The sequence below is a fragment of the Protopterus annectens genome, chromosome 1.part1 (assembly GCF_019279795.1).
Source record: "Protopterus annectens isolate FY-2018-M chromosome 1.part1, PAN1.0, whole genome shotgun sequence".
In the NCBI taxonomy this organism is placed as follows: Eukaryota; Metazoa; Chordata; order Ceratodontiformes; family Protopteridae; genus Protopterus; species Protopterus annectens.
The window spans coordinates 110,170,102-110,186,169 of record NC_056726.1 but is presented as its reverse complement, the minus strand read 5'-3'; the positions used below and the strand labels follow the sequence as shown (position 1 = coordinate 110,186,169).

Genomic DNA, 16,068 nt, shown 5'->3' with positions numbered 1-16,068 from the left:
AGACTGCAGAAACTATTTATAGGGCTGGTCAGGACAGAACAGTAAAAATAATAATTAAGTAGTTAAGCAGGAGTGGGAGGGAGTTGTGCAGGTTCAAAGTGGGGGGGGGGTAGACACAAAGTAATACAAGGTTGTGAGTCAGAAAAACTGGACTAGGCCAGCTGCTGAAAAGAATACAGGAAAACCAAACTAAGCCAATTCCAGGTCAGTGTAGTGCGGTACCTTCCTAATAACTACAAATCTTATGCTACTAGTCTAGTACAGTGTGGTGAAAAGGACCACCACTTCTACAGGGAAAAACAATTGAATTATGGGCTGCAGGTACATATATAAACTATTTCCAAGGGAAAGCAGTTTTAAGTAATTGACCTAGGAGTACAATAGGAAGAAAAAATGGCGGGGGGGGGGGTGGACCAGTAGTGTGCATGTGTACAGTGAAAGAGGAGAGAGTCTTCAGTTTAGAGGACAGATTAAATACAACTCTAACATACACTAGTGTACTTGAAAAGGTTAAGCTGATACAGGGAATCGTTTTTCAGCATTCCTTTTCCAAATTTTCCAAAGAATTCTGCAACTCTTCATCCAGTTTTGGTAAGAAACAAAATAATCAGTCTCAACAAAATGCTAGTAAATAGACATACAAGAAGAAATGGCAAGGGAGTTCCAAGAAGAATTCTGGAAGCTCCCATAACCAAGAACAATCAAATAAGTCAGAATGACTGAAATAAATAAAACAAAATCCACGTCAGCAGAACCAGCAGCAAAAAATCCAATGTTAAGTGTTTTATTAACATCCACATTTCATTCAAAAAGACTGAACTTCTTCAGACAGACATCAAAAGGTAGCAAATATAAAAAAAACTCCTTAAATACACAATTAACAACACATGATACATTTGAATGGACCAACCAACTGGTTAAAACTCACTGACATGAATGTGTGGGAAAAAGCTAATCTCAAAGCTTCTTAAAGTACTACTGCATACAAAAGTCGAATCTATAAAAAATGTGTTCTAAAAACAAAACAAAATGGAAATATATATGAACATAAAATGTTTAAAATGTTTGAAACCAAAAAACATAGTATATAAAACCTTTTTAATGACAAAAGGTAAAAAATAATAAATGAAAAGTAGTAATAATAAAATTAATAATAATAAAATTACCTCTGCATACTTCTAAGTTTCAAAATGCAAGCTAAACTTACTCTGTCATTGAGACCTGGAAGTCTATATGAACAGAGTTTCAGCTGCCAAATCACTTCTAGGCGCTCTAATAATAGTTGGAAAGGACCCCCCCTGATGTCAAAGGAAACCTGTCCTAACACCCTAAAAGTAAAACTGTGCTGAGGGTGGTCATTAACATGTTTCGCCAAAGCATTTTCACACTTGTTTTTCCTAATACAGTATAAATGCTCATAGATTCTTTCATTAAAACCTCTGTCAGTCTTGCCCACATAAAATGCTGGGCAAGATTGGCAGCAAGCCAAATAAACAACCGATCTAGATTTACAGTTGAATCTACCAACAGTGGAGAAAGAAGACCCAGCAATTTTAAAGCTCGAACCAGTGGCAATATGCCTACAAGGTTGTGAGTCAGAAAAACTGGACTAGGCCAGCTGCTGAAAAGAATACAGGAAAACCAAACTAAGTCAATTCCAGGTCAGTGTAGTGCAGTATCTTCCTAATAACTACAAATCTTATGCTGCTAGTCTAGTACAGTGTGGTGAAAAGGACCACCACTTCTACAGGGTAAAACAATTGAATTATGGTCTGCAGGTACATAGATAAACTATTTCCAAGAGAAAGTAGTTTTAAGTAATTGACCTAGGAGTACAATAGGAAGAAAAAAATGGCGGGGGGGGGGACCAGTAGTGTGCATGTGTACAGTGAAAGAGGAGAGAGTCTTCAGTTTAGAGGACAGATTAAATACAACTCTAACATACACTAGTGTACTTGAAAAGGTTAAGGTGAAACAGGGAATCGTTTTTCAGCATTCCTTTTCCAAATTTTCCAAAGAATTCTGCAACTCTTCATCCATTTTCCAAAGAATTCTGCAACTCTTCATCCAGTTTTGGTAAGAAACAAAATAATCAGTGTCAACAAAATGCTAGTAAATAGACATACAAGAGAAATGGCAAGGGAGTTCCAAGAAGAATTCTGGAAGCTCCCAAAACCAAGGACAATCAAATAAGTCAGAATGACTGTTGGAGACTGTTCTCCCTACCACCCTGTCAGCCTCCCCCTTATTTATCTTTCTTCCAGAAGGTCTGACTCTCCACTTTTCCCTTGGGCAACGGAGAGTTTCAGACAAATGGGTTCTGAAGGTCATTCGTCAAGGTTATAGATGGCATTGGGGAAGGATATTCCTCCTTTCCAGATGGTAATTCCTCATCCTGTAGACCAGACCCTCTTTTTTTCCACCTGTCCATCACATACTTTCCCAGGATGTGATGGAACCAGTTCACCTTTCCCAGGTGGAAAGGGGTTTTATTCACATATGTTTTTAATGCCAACGAAAGAAAGTGCTTTGAGACCAGGTCTGGATCTTTCTTTCCTAAAGCTGTTTGTGATGATGCCCAAATTCAAAATTATGTAACTTCACAACCTGTTTACCTCTTCTTTCTCATTCATGTTTCATGGTCGCACTTAATTTAAAATATGCTTATCACATTCTTATTCATCCAGACTTTAGGTGATTCTTAAGGTTTTGTTTGTCTAGATCACATTACCTGTTCTCTTCCTTACCTTTGAACTATCAGCTGCACCAAAAGTGCTCACAAAGTGCCTAGCTCCATTTGTTTCTCATTGCAGGCTACAGGGTTATCCACGTTTCCATATTTAAACAATTTGCTTATCTTTGCAGAGTCTTTTTCTAAGTGCCAGGAATCATTCTGTCTTGTGTGAGATCTCTCTTACACAAGCTGGGGTTCCAATGGAACATTAAAAGTCTTTCTTGACTCTTTCTCATAAGATTGTATTTCTGGTATGTCAGACAGACACCACGGTTCAAAGAGCTTTTCTCCCACAGGAAAAAAATAGATCTATATCTAGAGCTGTTTCTAGGGGTTTCCAGTCAGACGTTAGACACTGCGAGAGAATACCTCAGGTTTTTAGGTCTCATGGCTTCTATCATTCTCATGATACCCCTGGCAATACTCCCCATGCGAAGGATAATAGTGCTATCTGAAGCTTCTTTGGTCCTGGCACAAATACCCCTTATGGGTGTTTGTCATAAAATAAATCATTTGGTGCAAACAACAGATATCCTTAAATCCAGGTCTCCCCTTCTCCCTCCCTGCTCCAAAGCATGTCACCACAGACGCCACAGACTTTGCTTGGAGAGCAGTTTCAGAAGGGATAAAAGTGCAAGGTGTGTGGGACACCAAGGACAAATGATATAGCACATAAATATAAAATAAATGCTTCCCTTGATAAAGACACTCAACTCTGTAAATCATCTTTGGTCTCTGGGAATTCTTCAACTTGTTCCAGACAATACCACAGTCATGTGGTACATCAGCTAGCAAAGGAGAACCTGGTTGTACCCCTTCTGCATACTAGCCAAACAAGCTCAGCAGGACAAGGCAGACCCTCGTGAATGAAAACTAGATTCAGGGGTTCTCCAAGATGGGGGGAGTTCCTGCAGTAGACTACTTTGCCTCCTCTCAACAATCAGCTGGCAAGATTATATTCCAAAACTCCATGCAAGAAGGGCCTGGAAGACAGATTTATTTTCCTCGGGCAGGAATGTTCCTGTATGCTTTTCCAGGTACCTTCTGAAGATTCAAAGTGAATTCTTGAAGGTTGTTGTGGTGACTTCCTTCTGGCCCAGGCAGCTGTGGTTCTCCCTTTTTCGGAAATGGCCAGGGGCAATTAACACAAGCTTCTTCACAGACTGGATCTACTGTTACAAGAACAGGATTGTTTGATGAACTGTGACACCAGTCAACTTCACTTGACTGCCTGGATGATAAAGACTTGATTCTTTTTAGGTACCTGTTTACTGAAGACTTGTAGCAGGTACTCATGGAAACATATATCAGCAAATGTAAAAGGTTCTCTAGTTGATGTGAACAACATAACCAGTACCCATTCAGGGCTAATTGTTCTGTGGTTTACAATATTTGAGAGTTACTATCCTATATTGGGCGACTTCAACTACCCAAACATAGACTGGGAGCATTACTCTAGCTCCAACACCCTAGCCCAAAGGTTCCTAGAATTTATAAACACAAATGCTATGGAACAACTTGTTACCACTCCCACAAGAGGGGAAAACATACTGGACCTGATCATCACCAACATGGGGACTCTATGCTCCAGACCAGAAGTGTATCCCTCACTGGTAAGATCAGACCATAAACTAATCTCACTGGATATTCACATCCCGACTCCACCCCCTGCCCTGAAAACCACAGTGAAAAACTTCTCTAAAGCAAATTTCACACTCCTCAAAACCGAGGTGGAATCCTTCAAAGCCCTCGGCCTGTGGAAAATACGGCCCAGACCGCAGAATCCTTTATAAACGCATTCTATGAACACCTTCAGGAATGCATGGATCATGCAATCCCAAATAAAACCAAGACCCAATCCTCCAAAGGCAGACGTCCTGTCTGGTGGACCCCAGCCATAAACAAACTATACAATAGAAGGAGGAAGCTACTACATGGTAGGGCAAAATCCCAAAAAGGGAAGGCATCTCTGATCAGTATTAGCAAAAAACTACGGGCACTCATAAAATCGTCTAAGGCCAACTTCGAGAGAAAAATTGCACAGGACACTAAGGATAATCACAAGGCTTTCTTTAGTTATGTTAGGAACCTGGGTGGTAATTCCCAGACATGCTCAGAATTAGTCCAAAATGCCAAAAAATACACCGAACCCACAGACATTGCCAACATCCTAGCTGACAGGTTCAGCGCAAACCCCCCCCCCTCCCCACCAAAAGGGCAAATATTTATCCCAGCAGAGTACTGCCCCCCTGACATCTCAGATGCTCAGGTAAGAGCTGCCCTCTCCAAAGCAAAAAACACAGCATCAATGGGACCAGACTGTGTCCCGGGCTGCGTCCTACATGAACTCCAAGAAGAGCTAAACCCAAACATAAAACTACTGTTCAATCTTAGCCTTACTACAGGATATGTACCCAAAGAGTGGCGTACAGCAACAGTGGTCCCTCTCCACAAAGGTGGTGCCTCAACGGATCCTGGAAACTATCGCCCCATAAGCCTGACTAGCTTAGTCTGCAAAGCTATGGAAAGGATCATCATGGACCTCATAAATAAAGATATTGGGGACCTACAGACACTGGATCCTACCCAGTTCGGCTTTGTTAAGGGCAGATCCTGCCTCTTAAACCTGGTCGATTTCTTTGAAACAGTCACCAAGGCCATTGACGAGGGGAAGGTGGTCCACACAGCCTACCTGGACCTTGCAAAAGCCTTCGATACAATACCCCACTCAGGCATTATAGATGAGCTCACCAGCTTAAATATAAACCGCTATGTCACTAGATGGGTTGCAAACTGGCTCAAGGACAGAACCCACATGGTTAGAATTGCTGGAGCCATGTCAGACTCCAAACCAGTTACAAGTGGCGTCCCACAAGGCTCAGTCCTGGGACCTCTCTTGTTCGGTATATATTTCTCGGAAGTACAGGCCAACACGGAAGGACTGTGGCTGACTAAGTTCGCAGATGACTGCAAACTGGGCGCCATAATCGACTCTCCAGCCGACACAAGCATCCTCCAAAAGGGCCTCATAGAAACAGACAACTGGTGCCAGAGCCATGGCCTCAAGCTAACGCCAAAAGTGTATAGTCATCCCTTTTGGCAGAAACAAAGTGCCCACAAATTACCACATAGGTGGTAATCCATTAAGTACAGAAGAAGTAATTAGGGACCTGGGGACCCAAGTTGATAGCAATCTCTCATTTGACAACCACGTGGCCAAAGTGGTTAGAAAAACATTTTATATAGCCCACCTAATCATGAAGGGATTCACATCTAGATCAGGGGATGTCATCGTGCCTCTTTACTCATCCCTCATCAGGCCCATAATTGAGTACAATGCCCTTCGGGATGTACCTTACCAGACACCTGCAGCAACTGGAAAGACCCCAAAAGTACCTCACCAAGAGGATCATAGGGCTCAAACAGATGCCATATGCTGCCGGTTAAAGAAACTCCATCTCTACTCAGTGGCATACCGCCTGGTCAGAGGCGATCTGTGCCTGACGTATAAAGCCATGTCCAACCCGGAATTAATGGACATGCTGCACCTCAGAAAATCCAAATCCCATCGAGCTACGCGCTCGAGAGACTTGAACCTCAGCACTGAAATAAATAGGACATGCTGGAGGGACAGATTCATAACCCAGAGGCTCCCTTCACTCTGGAATAAAATCCCAGTCCAGGTTAGGCAGAGTCCCTCATTGACTCTCCAAGAGGAATCTTGATGAGTGGATGGGAGATCGTAGGTTTACCTCGGGTATCACTTCTGTGTCACTGTTAGAGGCACAGTATACTAACCTCGAAAAAGGGCATAGAAAAATTAATTTAAAATGGGTGGCGAAAGCCAAACACACTCTGGCTAGGCTTATAAATGCCCTAGGGCAGATAGCCTAGTATGAACCTATGGTCTTTATTACTTCTCTGTCAAGGTTCATTTGTCAGCCTTTTCAGCTTGTCTGCTCATAGATCTACTCTTTCAGTACATTGTCATGCCAAAACATTTTTGAAAGCGGTTTTGCATAATAGGTCTATGGGAAAACCCGTGGCACCTCCTTGGGATCTTAATTTTGTGTTAGAAGTTAATACTTACTCCATTTGAACCAGCTAACCTGGGTGACTTGAAATTCTTAACATGGAAGATGGTTTTACTGATTGCTCTGACCTCTGCAAGAAGGGCATCCAAGTTGCAAGCTCTTACAGTGAATCAACCCTATCTCATTTTCCACAGGGACAGGGTTCCTTTGATAACTATGCTTCTTTTTTACCTGATATCTAGCTTACTTTAAGCTAAATTATCCATCTGCTGTTTTCTTTCCTGAACCAGGGAGAAAAGGTACTCCATACTTTGAATGTCCACAGAGACCTCTGATACTGTCTGAGCAGAACTAAGTCTTTCAGATCTTTGGATCAGTTGTTAATTTTTCATGAAGGTAAGAAGGGGCAACTTGTGTCAAATCAGACCATTTCCAAATGGTTGCCTAAGGCTGTTACCTTTTCTTATACTCAGCACAGCAAAACAATTTGTAGGTAAGGTCAAAGCCCACTGTACCAGGTCCTTGGCTTCATTCATGGCTCTTTGGAAAAGGTTGGATTCTAGAAGTATTCTAAAAGCTGCAACTTTGTCCTCTGTACACGCTTTTACAAAACACTGTAAACTTGCTTCCTTCTCTAGGTCTGTATCAGGCTTTGTTAAAACCATTCTCTAGGGGCTCCTGGATTCTTTTCCTTCCACCTCCCAAATATAGTAAGCTAGAATACTCTACCCACATAGCCAAGGCTAATGCAGCAGTGCTCAATATGAAGGACAAAGTACATTAGAGTAAGTAAACATATCACAGATGATGTTTGAATGATCACTGCTGCAGTATCCACTCCTTCCCTCCATCCTTCTTGTTTTTGGTGTGTTGATGCCAGGATGTGATTATTTTTTGCTCTTTCTAGAACTGACCTTTAAGGGCTTCAGCCTCCCTGTCTCCACTAGCAGGAAATTTCTGAAGGGCTTCACTCCCAAAATTTTCTTATATTCAGCTCAGCTCAAACTACTTGACATTTCGTGCGCATGGAAGGTGCCCTGAAGCTTTGTAAGCTGTCCAGCTGTTACATCTTTGGCAAGATATAACCCCACATAGGTAAAGCTACTGCAGCAATGATCATTCAGACATCTGCTGTTATGCTAAGTTTACTTAACACAACTTTGCTTTCCTTTACCCTTTTCCTCCTTTCTGCTTTATCCTTTGTCTAATAACAATATTCATGGAGTAACATCAAAAGTTAGCCTTGCTATAGTTTGTCAAACTAAGAGTGACATGGTTTCAGACTCGGACTATATTAAAGAAGTCCCTGAACATTTGGTATGTTAACTCCCCCCACCCCCTCATGTTCCTAATGTTAGAAGTGGTGATGCTGAAATCTTTCATCTTGGGTACAGGGAAATGAGTTGGGCAGGAAGCTTTTCTCCTAACAGACTTACTTTTTTAAATGGAAGAGGTTCAGCATTTGTCGATAGGCATCATTTGCCTTCTTTATCAGTCACTATGCAAGTGCTTCTAACTTTTCTTAGTATGTTCTTTGATTTTGTTCTGTGGTATCTCATGGTCTTGTTGCAGGTATTAGTTGGTGTTTTGTGTAAGTTACTGTTACAGTCGTTAGCTTTTGGGATCTTTGTCACAGGCAAAGTACTACTACACAGCAGAGTTTGAGTTATTCCCCTTCTTCCTGTGTCAGCCTTTGTCTCGCGCCTCACAGACATCTGCTCTTTGCAGTGTAAAGGAGGGTGCATGATTGGGTTTCTTGCCCCTACTGAAGGGATTAGCCAGACATTGACAGCTAGGATCCTCACCTGGGAGGGAAACCAAATTGTGAAAGATTATGTCCAATGGATAGGCCTCTAAATCTCTGAATACCATTTTTGGACAGGGCTCATAAAGCAGCTTAGTTGTTTTTAAAAAATATTTTTTAAATTTTTAAATATTTATATTCTTATTTATTAATATGTGTAAGATTAATCAGTTGAATATATATTTATGTAATTTATTTATAATTATATGTATTTTTTAAGATAAATGATGACAAGAGTAAATGGGAGCAAGCAATTCATGTATTAGATGGATTTTTTACATTTCCCTGTTAGGCATTAATATTCATGAGTTTCTCTATTGTGATAGGATGTTTTGAAATAATCAAGTAAGGTTAATGGACAATTTACATAAGTAGATTGACTTCAATTAGTATAAAAAGGTAGGAATTATTTAAAGTATTGTCTGATGAAGTCCTATACACAAGGACGAAAACGCATGTTGTTTTGTGGTTTTAAAAGCGTTAACAATAGATTTTCGTGTCTTCAATTTGGTCTGTTTTAACCATTTTGTGAATAAACTGCTTGGACGGAGTTTCAACGTTTTCCGGCACTGTTTTTTACTTTATTAGCTTAGAAGGAAAGACAGCTGATGCAGCAAGGATTAGGAATAAGTGGTATAGGGAATAACCAGTAACCCACACTTCAGTCCTGAATGCCTCCTCATAGGGGATGAAGGATGCCAAAATGGGCTCCGGTAGTGACTACATGTGAGCATATTTTACAATAAGTTGATGATACAACTGTACTTTGTGCTGTTCACTGTATCAGTCATAAATTCAAGGATGGCTCAGAACTTTCCCTTACTGTCCTTTGAGTAGTTAGTATTTCTGTTTTCATTCTTTTCCTCCTCCTTTGTGGGGGTTAACCTTATTCACTCCAGACCATCTAGGCACATATCCATGTGTCACAGAAAACCTGGAAACTTACAGAAAGGAGGAACATTGATGGGACTTTGGTGGGGGGGGGGGGGGGGGGGGGGGCTGGCAACCTGAAAGCTTTTGGCTTCAAGCAGTCCTAATGCCTGCAGCATATGATATTACATGCAGTATACTGAAGATGGATGCAGTTATTACGGCTCTATTGTTATGGTAAGTACGTAATTTTAAATTAGGCTACTGCATAACTTTCCTTTTCTTGTTACTTGCTACTAATATTCTTTTAAACATTAATATGTATATGTCATCAGTTTGTAGCCCACTATAAAATGAGTGGGAACAGCAACATATCATGTTTTTTTTCCCCCCCTAGGCGATCGTTTCAGAACAGTCATTGATGATGCGTGGTGGTTTGGTACAATCGAAAGCCAGGAACCTTTAACTTCCCAGTACCCTGATAGTTTGTTTCAGTGCTACAACGTCTGGTCAGTATTTTTTTGAGGGATTGTTGAAGTCATTGCATATAATATTAAGTTCTTTAAACAATTGCTTCCTTATGGTGAGATATATTTTGAGATGTACGTAATTGTGTGCTGCTGTTGCATAGAATATACATCAACATTCTAATCTTCGCCCTTCCACATAATTGTTTTCATCTGCCTATAGCAAGAGCTCACCTAGAATTGTCTAAAAGGTGCTGGGGGCATATCTCATAAAGCAGGAGTAGGATTGTTGCGATCTCTGCTTGACTTACCAAGCCATGTCTGACCCAGCTGTGTTAGATATTCTACATCTAAAGAAACCACAATTCCTCCGCACCACATTCTCCAGAGGACCTCAACCTCATTACCACAATCAACAGAACATGCTAGAGGGACAGGTTCATAACCCAGATACTGCCCATGCTATGGAATAGACCTCCCGTACATGTCAAGCAGAGTACCTCACTGGCCCTCTTCAAGAGAGATCTTGAGTGGATGGGAAATAGAAAATTCACCCTGGGAATCACTCCAGTGGCTCTACTCGACAGAGGCACTAGGAACTAAGGTTGGGTGGCACGATGCCAGGGTAATCCTATGGGCTAGGTTTGTAAAGGTTCCAGGGCCATTAGCCTAGTACACACCTATGAACCTATATTTTTGAGTCTTGATTCATCTGTTTAAAGTGGTTGATTCCCAGCTCACTCAGAATATTGATCATGTTAAGTGGGCATTACTGAACTGTGGTGATGGTGAAGATTTTTACCCTTACCTCAAGGTTCGGTGATCTCAGAGATGGCGTATACAAAGATGAAGGTCTGTATTGGTGTTGTGGGATTAGTGTTTAATAAAAAAGCCTCAAAAAACATTTTTTTTCCTTTGCACAGTGGTACTTAACCTTTTTATTTAATTATTTAACATTTGTTAACTGGGAAAGTCCGACTTGGAATGAAGCCAGTTTTCAGCAGAAGCCTAGGGAGAAACTCTGTATGGCTTTGTAATGTGGGAGGAAACCGGAGCACCCGGAGGAATCACACAGGGAGGAAATGCAGACTCCACACAGAAAGCACTACAGCCGAGAATGGAACCAGAGAACTTCTTGCTGTGAAGCGACAGTGCTACAGCTGCACCACTGTGCCATCTGTTTTGTTGCGACTAGTGGAGATTCAGTGGACTGCGTTTTGTTGACTGGGTTAACCTTGCAAAGAATTTTCCTATTTTCAGATGGCACAAAACGGAGAAAAGCCCTAAATAGTATATAAGTATATAAATAGAAAAGATTAAGTGTTAGTAGTCTTAAAGTCTTAGATAATATAGCAGCTGAGAAGATATGTGTAATAACGTGCAGGTAATTATGTATGCAGGTAGTCATAACAGGTAGTCTTGTTTAGATATTTGCTCTTTGTATTTGTACATGTTAAGGTTTTTATAGAGGAGGTTCCACACAATGTTGATACAGACCTAAGTGATTGTATATACAGCCACCCTATAAGTGTAATCCTATAAGGTGGTTAAATGATGACACAGTCTGAGCATTTGTAAGTTAGGCTTTACAGTGTTTGGAAGAAGGTATGGCTAATTTAGTTGATCTTAAGCCATGTTTTAGGATGTACTATGTTTGCCTAGGGGCAGAGTCAGGACAGGCTTTTTTTGTAAAACTTAGAGTTATGGTTATTCAGGGTTTTTCAGTAATGTGAACGGGTGCTTTGATGGCAATAAGTTCATCTTTTCTGATTTGGGTAGATGCTACTGTATTTGACATGTCTTTCTTTAGATTTTCCCATGGCTGTGATTCAATGAGATAGCTGTGGGTAGAAGATGAGATTTCGCTTTTTTTCAGGATTCATGAAGTAGATTGCAGCTAACTCTGTGTAGGGCACAGATATTTTTTTATGTAGTTCCTTTATTGTGTTTGTGTGGCATTCAGAAGATATGGGAAAGGATGTGCCTAGGTACTTCCAGCGTTGAACACAATATATTTGTGCTGTTACTGCTTCCTTCTACTGCAGAGTTGTTGCCTGATGTAACAGCTACTCACCGCTACCAAAGCCTTTCAGTTTTCTATCCACTGTCTGCCCATTTTTTCAATATGCAAATTATATGCACGCACCTCTAGTATCATTGGTCTCCACCCATTAACTGCTAGTCCTTTGCCGTAAACTTTAGCCCTCTAAGCTGCGATAGGTGTTCTTGGCAGAAATGCAGCCTGAAGCTTTCCCAAGCAAGTAGTATATCTGGGTGCTGTCCTAGGCATCAGAACCTAGAGTGTCTATCTCTTGAGATACAATTCTCCCACTGAGATATTTATTTCTAGTTGATGTTTTTCGTGTTTCATTGTTGTAGTCATTACATTTGGGTAATTTGCTGGTAGGTTGCCCTCAGTCGGCCTGAATTCCAAAGTCTTAGGTCCTGCGTCAGTTCCTGTCTCCTCTTCCATGACGTCAGGGGTATAAAACATGCAGTCGACGCCATTTTCTTTAGTCTTTCTTGCCGCGCGGTGCCTGAAGGAGAAGCATTTCGCAAGTGCCGGTCGGCCGACTACTGAAATATTCAGAACCGAAGTCTTCAATAAAGCTAAGTACCCCGTTGGGGAAACTTTTTTCTTGCTTTTTACCGATGTCAGAAAAAGTTAATAATTGTATTACTTGTGGGAAGCAAATACCTCATAAGGAATTCCATTTATACTGTATTCCTTGCCTAGGCCCTGATCACAATGTGCCTGACTGTCGGTTTTGTGCTAGATTTAACCAACGCACTATTAAGCGTCGGTATATTTTTGCATCTAATTATTTTGGAAACAGATACAACTACCCAGAGATGTCGTTGGATAGCAATCCGACTACCAGAGTACATAAAAAAACCGCAAAGAAAAGGGTAGAGAAAGGCAGTCGAGATCCAAAACTGACGACAAAGCTTCTCCTAAGCCAGTCGCTAGTACTCAGTGAGGCGCTTTCGCAGCCCCTGATACCCGCTACCTTAGAGTCACAGGCCTCTACCAACACCCATGTGGAGTCCGGCATGCCACAAGATACTCAAGGTATTTTGCCGACGGATGTGTCACCCTTGGATGGGTCCGGAGCCACTGCGCAGGCACCGGCTTCTGAGGTGTATTCAGACCTCAACATTTTTATATCAAACCGACGAAAGCTGCAAAACCAAAGGCAAAGACACCTTAAAAAATGACGCCTGAGCCACATGCACAGGCCTCTATGCCTAAAAAGCAGATGATCAAAATAGCTGAAGACCTTATTACTTTGATCAGGGGTACCCATCCCCCTCCAGATAAGAGGCCTAGGCAAGACACTGACTATAACTCTTCAGATCAGGTTTCTATTTCTTCTGATTACTCTTCTGATCAGGAATTATCTTTACCTCCTTATGAGGATTCTGATGCTGAGGAGTCTATTCTGTCTGCATCTCCTCCTGAGGATTATTCATTTGGAGAAACCTTGCATACTTTGAGGGAGCATTTTCACTGGGAGAGTTAAGACTTCTCAGAATCAAAAAAGAGGCTCAGGGATTTCCTCCTCCTCCCTCAGCACAAGTCTTTAGCCATTCCCCGTATATTAGACATTGTAGATGATGTTTTTTCGGAGTCAAACCTGACCCCTGACTCTCTACCTCCGGCTCCCAGTAAGCCTGACCGGTATTACAGGGTCCCTGACTCTCATAAATTTTTATTTAGAAACCCTGCTGCTGATCCTGAAACTATTTCACAGGGTCCAAAGGGAGTTAAGGCCTCAACAGCAAAAAACCCTACCCCCTCCAACAGAGATTCAAGGGTGCTGGACAGATGGGGAAACAAGGTTTATACATCTGCAACCTTGGCAATTAGGGCCTTAAACTGTCAATTTCATATGCTTAAGTACCAACAACATGTTATGAGATTGCTGAAACAGAAAATGATGTTGATTTCAGAATGTGCAGAAAATAAGGAATTGCAGGAATTATTGCATGCAGCTGAACAAGTTGGAAAGCATACTTTGCAATGTGGTTCTGATTCTTTAGAGGCCTCCTGCAGGGCCACAGTTACTGGATCTGTGATTAGGAGGCATGCCTGGTTAAAGGAACAAAATTTGCCTGATCATGTTAAAGCTAAATTGCTAGATGCACCTTTACAGCATGATTCTGTTTGGTATTAAGGCAGAAGAGGTTTTAAAGAAAATGGAAGACAAAGCTAAGCCTATGCAAACTGTTAAAGATTTCTTACAAGAGCAGCCACCTAGATTCAGTAGACACTAGCCTACAAAAATTGGTCCTTTCCTGTGTCAGACAGAGCTCAAAGGGGCAAATCCAGACGCCCTAAGGGTTCCAGGTACCAGGCGCAAGACTCATACAGGTCAAAGCAATGGAGCGCATCCACCTCCAAATTTGGGGGAGATGAAGCGCAAATCTACAGAAAGCAATCCCAATGACTTCCCTCTGCCTACACCAAGCACTTATCTGTTGGCAGCACCCATAGGGGGAAAATTAGCACTTTTTGCAAAAAATTGGCAATTAATAACCCAGGACAAGTGGGTACTGAACATCATATCACAGGGATACAGATTCCATTTCCACACTCTGCCAATGACAAGTGGTTGGCCAGACCTGCCAAAAAAACAATGGGCAGAGGCACAGGAGCAGGTTACATCCCTCATGGATATGGGGGCCATTCAGACAGTACCAGCACAGGAAAAAGGACAAGGTTTTTACTCAAGATTGTCCTTGGTACCCAGAAAGGACAAGGCCTGGCAGCCAGTACTGAATTTATCGATTTTGAACACACACCTGGACATTCCAAAATTCAAAATGCTCACCTTACAACAGCTTCTGCCCATGCTGGGCAAGAATGCTTGACTGGTGGCTTTTAGACTTAAAAGAGGCATACCTGCATGTCTCAATAAGACAGTCGTGCAGAAGATTCCTCAGATTCAAGGCTGGCTTAATGCATTACCAATTCTCTGCACTGCCCAAGCCAAAGTGCCTGGCACCAGTAATTGCATTTTGCAGACAAAGTAGTATTCAAATATATCCTTACTTGGACGACTATCTCATTCAAGCAGAGAACAAAGACACTCTTCTACAACACCTGGTGTTTGTGAAAATGCTTCTAGCATGCCTAGGGTACACAATAAACTAAAAGAAATCACAACTGGTACCCTCTCAAAAGATAACATTCCTGGGTGCAAGCTTGCATACAACTGCCCAGATGGCTTACCTCACGCCAGACAAAGGCAACTGACTACTTACTTCAAACTGATGGCAACAAAAACCCAGTCTTCTGCAAGACATATTCTGCAGGCTCTGGGCTTCATGGCATCCTGCATCGTACTAACTCCATATGCAAGACTGCATATGAGGAAACTGCAATGGTACCTAAAAAGTTTATGGAGTCAACATTCACACAGTCTGGAAACAATGATTTCTCTCATCCCTGCCTGCAACAGGAGTTTCTATGGTGGGCAAAGGCCTGTCACCAAAACACGGGACAGCCCTTCACTCTACCTCCTGCCCGCCAAACCTTAACAACAGACGCATCAGATTATGCCTGGGGGGCCCACATGGCAGGAAGATGCACTCAGGTCATATGGGCACCAAATCAAATGCATCTACATATCAACCAGAAAGAGATGCTAGCTGTTCAAAATGCCCTAACAGCCTTCAAGGACTTACTTCATCTAGGACAACTACTGATAAAGACGGACAACACCACAGTCATGTGGTATATAAACAAGCAAGGGGCACACACTCATACCCCCTTTGCAGATTAGCCATGGCACTGTGGGACACAGCTTTGACCTACCAAATAAATCTTCAAGCTCAATTCCTGCTAGGAAAACAGAACACACTGGCAGACGATTTAAGCAGAAACCTTGTGGATCCTCATGAGTGGAAACTAAATCCACAAGTATTCAGCATGATAACAGAGAAATGGGGAGAGCCCAGACATAGATCTATTTGCCTCTCCTCAAAATTATCAATTGAAAAGATTCTGCACAAGGACTTATCACAGACAAGCATGGAAAGTGGATGCCCTATCCTTCAGTTGGAAAAACCTGTCAGTTTATGCCTTCCCTCCTCTGCCTCTTCTACCCAAGGTCCTCCTAAAAGTCAAGCAAGAGAAGCCAAAGGTATTAATTG

At 41.8% G+C, this 16,068-nt stretch overlaps 1 protein-coding gene across 1 annotated transcript in view; it reads left to right on the top strand.

Annotated features, from left to right (window-relative positions):
• LOC122814218 (pleckstrin homology domain interacting protein) overlaps positions 1-16,068 on the top strand; it is a 2,625,611-nt gene that overhangs the window by 1,917,543 nt on the left and 692,000 nt on the right. Inside the window, 1 exon segment of the mRNA XM_044086823.1 lies at positions 9,840-9,951. Coding sequence (XP_043942758.1) covers positions 9,840-9,951 — 112 coding nt within the window.